This window comes from Alosa alosa, chromosome 18, assembly GCF_017589495.1.
Source record: "Alosa alosa isolate M-15738 ecotype Scorff River chromosome 18, AALO_Geno_1.1, whole genome shotgun sequence".
NCBI classification, from domain to species: domain Eukaryota; kingdom Metazoa; phylum Chordata; class Actinopteri; order Clupeiformes; family Clupeidae; genus Alosa; species Alosa alosa.
In genome coordinates this window covers 3016674-3024173 of record NC_063206.1, presented here as the reverse complement: position 1 = coordinate 3024173, position 7500 = coordinate 3016674, and the positions used below count along the sequence as shown (strand labels likewise).

The 7500-nt window shown below is 45.3% G+C and overlaps 1 protein-coding gene across 3 annotated transcripts in view; it reads left to right on the top strand.

Annotated features, from left to right (window-relative positions):
* The window catches only part of LOC125311380 (Golgi-specific brefeldin A-resistance guanine nucleotide exchange factor 1-like), a 78771-nt gene that overhangs the window by 42936 nt on the left and 28335 nt on the right, over positions 1–7500 (top strand). For all 3 annotated transcript variants that reach the window (XM_048269364.1, XM_048269365.1, XM_048269366.1), the window contains exon 2: positions 5611–5742. In XM_048269364.1, coding sequence (XP_048125321.1) covers positions 5611–5742 — 132 coding nt within the window. The remainder of the gene's footprint in view (positions 1–5610; positions 5743–7500) is intronic.

The window sequence follows — 7500 nt, the reverse complement described above, 5'->3', positions numbered from 1 at the left end:
CAGGAGAGAAAAAGACAGGAGAGATTGCATTGATGGGCCTGCGTTAAACAACAGGGTACAGATCAATACGGCACAATTGAGTTCTCCAAACTGTGTGTGTGTGAGCGTAAGGGCTGTGTGTGTGTGCGTGTGCGCTGCCCCTCTGATCGCCCGTGATGAAGTCTTTATTAGCCTCTATTGAGTGATTCATTTGAGCTCTGTCCTCCACCTCTTCCCCTCCTGTCCTCCACCTCCCTCCTCCTCTCCTCCTCCTGCCCTGTTTCCCTCCTCTCCCTCCCCTCTCCTCCTCCTCCTCCTATTTTCTCCTCCTCCTCCTCCTCCTCCCTCCTCCTCCTCCTCTTCCTCCTCTAGTAACCTCTCCTTCCTCTCCTCTTCCTCCACCCCCAATCTTCTCCTCATGGCTTGTATAGTGATGGACACCAGTACTGGCCCTGAAGCGTCTTAGCTGAGATGTGATCATCACTCCTCAGCGCTCCTGTGGCTGCATTTCTGGCCCTCCCATTATAGGTGGGGTGGGGTGGGGGGGCTGCCCCTGAGGCTGCTGTTGGACCACAGTGACCCCACTCACTGCTCCCCTGTTCACATCATATGAGGCATAAAAAAAAAAAAAAGGTTTGGTTCCTGTTGGTTGTCAGTTGAGGCCATGGGTGCGTTAGGAATTATTCCAGTGGCAGTAAGGGATAGGTAGAAAATCAGTCCCTCAGGATTTCCATGAGGTTTTTGAGACTGTTCATCCCTAAAATGCCTGGATGGAAGTCTATGGTGTTTTTAGCTGTTTCTTGTGGAGAAATTATGGAGGAAGTGAAAATTGCAAAAATAGTTTTTTTTTTTTTTTTTTAAATTTAGGGCAATTAAGGTTAGTAAGACCAAAATCACACTGATAATCTTGATGCTTATTAAAAAAGGATAATCAAAGGTAAACAGTAAGGATTACAGAAAATCAAAGTAGGCCTACTTTATTTGTGAAAATGCTTTGACTGGAGGTAATTCACAAAGCAGTATAACCTTTAGAGAACTGTCCAAAAAGACAGTCACTAAAGAGATGGCATCATGTCATATGTTTCAATACATTCATATTTTTGTAATTCATATTAAGTTCATATCTTTTTAATAATCATAGTCTGTGGCCTGCATAATTACCAATAGCCAAGTAAGTATCTAGTAATTTCATATTGATTTAAACTATTTCACTACACTTCTGTTTAATGTCATTACATTTGGTGGTGCACGCCTAATTGACTGCCTGCCCCCTTTAAGAACGTGGTAGCCCTTAGCCCATTACATTTCTGAGTGATTGGAAGGCTTGCATCTCACTGTGTTAGAAATCACTTCTTGCAAACTTCCTACGATATGTGGATGCAATTGGGAATGTCTTCTATGTCATTAGTTAAAAATAAAATGTTAAAACAACTTCGAATGAAATCATTCTTGGATCATATAGAAGAGGTAAATGTCTTGGCAATTTTATTAATTTCTATGATTTGGTAGCACTAATTAAACTGAGCCCACAAGCTAGCAAACATGACATAAGCTAAAAAGGTATATCCAGGTAAACGGGGGTAGTGTAGTGGTTAAGAGCTGGGCTAGCGGCAGTAGCCTCGAAAGTTGTCAGTTCAATTCCGGCTTCCACCGTTGTGCCCTTGAGCAAGGCACTTAACCCCAGTTGTCGAGGGGACAATATGTGATCCCTTGTAATATAGCTGACATATGTAAGTCACTTTTGGTCAAGAAGTGTCTGCTAAATGTAATGTAAATGTAATGTAATGTAATGTGCTTGCCAATGGGTTGCATAGCCTACTCAAATGTCAGTAAACCAAGCAGGCCTTAATTAACTTACTTTCATAGCCTAGGTAGGTTAGCAACACCAGGTTGAGAGATGCAAGCAGATCATTAACGTTAGCCTTCTATTTATTGTCATCAAAACTGCAGAGGAAATCCAACACGTTAGGGCAGTCTTTGGTGTCATATGCAGAAGGTGCAGAAGCAAGTGTGCCATCTGGCTCAATGTTCTCTTGAGGGACTGTTGTGGTAGGTGAAATTTCCACGGTGAAACTCGATGATTGGTCAAATTTAAAAAGTTCGGTGTTTGGACAAAATTGCGACTGCCTTGGTAAGTGACTAAAACAATCGCCTTCGCGGAACAGCTGTGCATAGGCTACTTTGTAAAAGAGAGAATACGCCATCCCTACATAACGCTAAGGGGTAAAATGTAATTATAGTTCGGCCTTTTATTTGTGGATTTATTTAATGTAGCCTAGACTATTTTTTATTTCTTCCCAAGCTCATAAAATAAATTTGGGTCGCGACATAAATTGACAGGGACGGTCGAAACCGAACCCAAGAATTTTTTTTGTATGTCCGATCAGGCCATGCTGCTGTCTCGCTCACTTATGGCTCTGCCAAAGCCAATTGACTTTCACCAAAGAGCTCTGAACATACTGTTTACACCAAGGCACACACATACGCACACACACATACACACACACACACACGCACACGCACACACGCTGGGGCGGAGAAGGAGGCATCCCTTTGGTGGAGAGCAACTGGTGTGGATGGCCAGCATGGCTGTGGGTGGCGGGGCTTTGCGCTGGTCGTTGGTGTGCTGGAGCGCTGACAGATCTGGCGGCTAAAGCGCTGTGTATTTGATTTCCAAACAGGCGGCTCGCTGGCCACCCCTACACCCGTTAACAGGGCCTCACATGGCTCACCGGCGGCTCAACCTGCCCAGCAAAAACTAATAAATTGGTCCCAAGCTCCGCTCAAATCATCTCAGGCTTTGAAGCCCCAAGTGTTTCTTTCCCCTTTCCCTCTCTCTCTCTCCCTCTCTCTCTCTCTCTCTCTCTCTCTCTCTCTCTCTCTCTCTCTCTCTCTCTCTCCACTCTCCTCTCTCCCTCTCTCTCCCTCTCTCTCTCCCTCTCTCTCTCTCTCTCTCCCTCTCTCCCTCCTCCTCTCACCTGCTCTCTCTCTCTCTCTCTCTCTCCACACTCTGCTCTGTGTTGGCCTGGGGAGGGCTCTTCGTGACTGCGCTAATTTGCCGCTTGTTGTTTTACCTGGTTTGGGTTTGCAGGGGAAGGATGGGGGGGCGGAATAGAGGGAGGGAGAGAGGGATGGTGGAATAGAGGGAGGGAGAGAGGGATGGTGGAATAGAGGGAGGGAGAGGAGGAGAAATAGAAGCTTTGAGAGAGGGAGAAAATGGAAAGAAGAAAGTTGTAGAGAGAAAGGGACTTGTGGGATTTGTGAAGGAGAGAGTCAGGCATGAGGAGAAGTGATGAGATGGAGGCAGGGAGGAGGAGGAGGAGGAGAAGAAGAGAGAGGGATGAGGAGGAGGAGAGGGGAGAGAGAGGGGAGAGAGGGAGGAGGAGGAGGAGGAGGAGAAGAGAGAGGGGGATGAGAGGAATGGAGGGATGAGAGGGATGGAGGGATGAGAAGAAAAGGAAGGATGAGAGGAGTCCAGAGACAGGCATGCAAGCATGTGAACACACACACACACACACACACACACACACACACACACACACACACACACACACACACACACACACACAATCCCAACACACACACACACACACAATCCCAACACACACACACACACAATCCCAACACACACACACTCACACACACACACACACACACACATACACATATACACACTCTGTGTGTGTGTGTGTGTGTGCACGCCAAAGGTGTATGTTTGGGATTTGTGTGTGTGTGGTAAGTGTGTGTGCCACTTGCTTCTGTCTTATGTTGTTTACTATGCGACTTTCCCAGCGTGGGAGTCAACTTTTCCTGTGTGTGTGAGAGAGAGAAAGATTCCCCAGAGGCTACCAGGAAAGACCTCTCTCCATCTCTTTCTCTCACTCTCTTTCTCTCACTCTCTTTCTCTCCATCTCTCTTTCTCTCACTCTCACCCTCACTCACACACTCACACCCTCTCAGCCCTGGGCTGGGTCGAGTCATTTTCATTAATGTTAAATCCCACATCCTACACGCTGGCCTTAGCACAGAGCTTTTGGAAATTGAGTTGTAATAAAACACCCCACACTGCCAAGGTCTCTCTCTCTCTCTCTCTCTCTCTCTCTCTCCTCTCTCTCTCTCTCTCTCTCCTCTCTCTCTCCTCTCTCTCTCTCATATTCTCCAAGCTGGACGCTCTTTTCACTGTTGGGTTGTATTTGCGGAGTTCTGACGCTCGCAGAGTTTAATTTCGGTCAGTCTCTGAGTGAGCCTGCACCAGACTGCCCCACACACACACACACACGGGTGCTCTACACACACACACACACACACACACACACACACACACACACACACACACACACACACACACGGGTGCTCCACACACACACACACATACATACACACACACACACACACACACACACACACACACACAACTTGTGGTATGAGCGTTGTGGTGAAAGCTCCGCTTCAAGCCGTTGGAAGGCTACGGGGTAACAACATTTAAACGAACGAACTTGATTCATGCAACTTCCATACAAATGGAGCAGAGACGCGATAATACACTGCCTAGCAATGAGTATTGTACAGTGAGATTTGAATATAACGTGGCCAAAAGCTATTATAGACTAATTATTCTTCCTGTTTAATAAAGATTTCCAAATCAGTGATTTCCATCTATCTGCTCTGCCGTTTACCATACACAAAAACTGCTATTGTGTTTCGTGAATCCTTACATTCAGACATTCAAATAAAATTTTGTTAAAAAGCATGTAGCCTAAATATTTTCTCCATTTGCCTACTAGTGTATGCTGCTTGCATGAGGGAAGCGTCCCAGAACAACGGCACCCATATAGGCCTAATTGCTGTTGTTTTGGCACCCATATAGGCCTAATTGCTGTTGTTTTGGCACCCATATAGGCCTAATTGCTGTTGCCTCATGCAAGTAAAGCAATTGCTGAGTAAAGCAATTAAACTATTGCAATTATATTGTATATTAGTAAAGCGTTCCTCTGATGTGCATGTTTTCACAAACTTTGATTGCTTTGAAGTGCATCTATAATAATATAGCATAATAATAATAATTGTGATAATGATCATCACAATGATATTTTTATGTACCCATATATTTGTGTCTTGGTGTGCCCTATGACCCCAAAGTCTGTCATGACCCGGGCTCAGGTCAAAGAAGTTTAAACCGATTATTGTAATTTTACCGTAGGCTACTGTTCATTTGGAACAGACATCAGTGTGTTGGAGAGAGTGCTGTATATTTCCACTACCGGTATTGCAATCCCATTGTAGGTTTGGTCTTAAATTTAATTTAGAAGTGGTATTAAAAAGTCTTAAATTTAACTTGTTTATACCTGTAGACACCCTGTGTTAGGTAACCCTTGACAACCCTGTAGACAAACTGCCTGTGTTACGCTGATGTTGCTGAATTTATGGTATGTTTTGCTTATGAAAAGTGTTTAGTCTTCAACAGCTTTTGAGTTAAAGAATCTGTTATCTCAATCAGGGATTAGGAGTGATTTGTTTTCAGTGATTTCACACAATATACCCCCCCCCCTCCCCCTTCTCTCCCTCTCTCCACCCCTCTCTCTCTCTCTCTCTCTCTCTCTCTCTCTCTCTCCCTCCCTCTCCCTCTTTCAGCTCTGTCTGATGTGGAGCCTAATGTCTTCCTGAGGCCCTTCCTGGAAGTAGTGCGCTCCGAGGACACCACTGGACCAATCACGGGCCTCGCTCTCACCTCAGTCAACAAGTTCCTCTCCTATGGCCTTATAGGTACACACACACACACACACACACACACATTTTTTTTTGTGGGATTGATTAAGTGTGTGTGTGTGTCAGATAAAAAGTGATCTCTCTCCATTTCTTGGACAGGTCTGCAGTTTGGGCTCAATCTTCACCTGACTCAGCAGTCTACACACAATCACACACACACACACAAAAACACACACACACACACACACACACAGATTTAATCAATCCCACACAAAAGTTTGTACAAGTCATCTTTCCTCTTCAATGTTGGCAAGCACAATATGTGCTTGTCAGTGTTAAAGTAGCTATGCCCAAAGGCTGTTTCCTTTCCTTACTCAAGCACAAACACACACACACACACACCGCCCTTATGCGAGTGCTTCTGTAATGTGTGAAATATCCGTTTTCTCCAGATGTTCTCTGTCCATGGCATTTCATTCTGATGTTGTTGAATAAATAGTGAAGTCAGCAATCACAACACACAACAGCAGCTGGCCAGTCTCCCCCGCGCCGGCCAGCACCCCGACCTTACGGACGATACACACCGCCAACACACACACCGCCAACACACACACCACCAGCACCCCGGATGTAACAATTACCGGTATAATGGTAAACCGCGATAAAAATGTTGACTATAATAATTACCGTTTTCATTTCAAACATCATGATTATCACTGTTGATTACCGCGGTGTGGAAACCGTGTGTTTAATCCTTCCCAGCTTCATCCGAGCCTGCTTTTGACATACAGTAGGCCTGGTACAATGAAACAAAACTGGTACCCTACTGATTCTGTTGTCTAATTGATGGTTTTAACTACGATTCGGATTAGGCTACACCTAATTTTAAAAGGCGGAACTTTTTCACCGCAAAATGTGCACTGTATCATGTAGCCACTCTGCGTCTTTTTATGTTCACATCCACATTAAATCCATTCCACTCGCGTTATCAGGAGAATACAGTAGCCTAAAGCTTTATTTCAAACACTTACTTTGGACTCACTCATTGCATCCAAATAACAGAAATATCAAACTCCAAGTTATGGTAGGGTAAGTTAAGCTATAAGCACATAGCCAATTAAACATGAAGAAAAAAGTGAACTTGTTTATTTCAGCTTGTGTAGGCCAATCAGTGCTTTCTGAACATATTGAACACACTTTTAGAAATACTGTGATAATACCGAAAACCGTGATCATTTTGGTCACTATAACTGTGAGGTTAAATTTTCATACCGTTACATCCCTATGGACGACACACACCGCCAACACACACACCGCCACCACCCCGACCTTACGGACGACACACACCGCCAACACACACACCGCCAACACATACACCGCCACCACCCCGACCTTACGGACGCACACACCCCCAGCACCCCGACCTTAAGGAATACACACATCCCACGCTCATCGGTGTCAGATCTGTGTGTGTCTGTCTCTGCGTATCTGTCTGCCTGTGTGTGTGGGTGGGTGTGTGGGTGTGTGTCTGTCTCTGCATGTCTGTCTGCCTGTGTGTGTGTGTGGGTGTGTGTGTGTGTGTGTGTGTCTGTTTGTGTGTCTGTTTGTGTGTGTGTATGTACTCCCTCTGTGGCACCTCTGTTAGATAAATAGCATGCATGTCCGCGCCGCACGGGGACGTGTGTGTGTGTGTGTGCGTGTGTGTTTGAGACTGCTGCTCTCATTGTCCCAGTGTTCATAGCAGGGGCTTCTGAAGTGGACTATCCTCCTATCTGCTCAATTCAGGCCTACTGAAACCACCACAGGCCATACAGA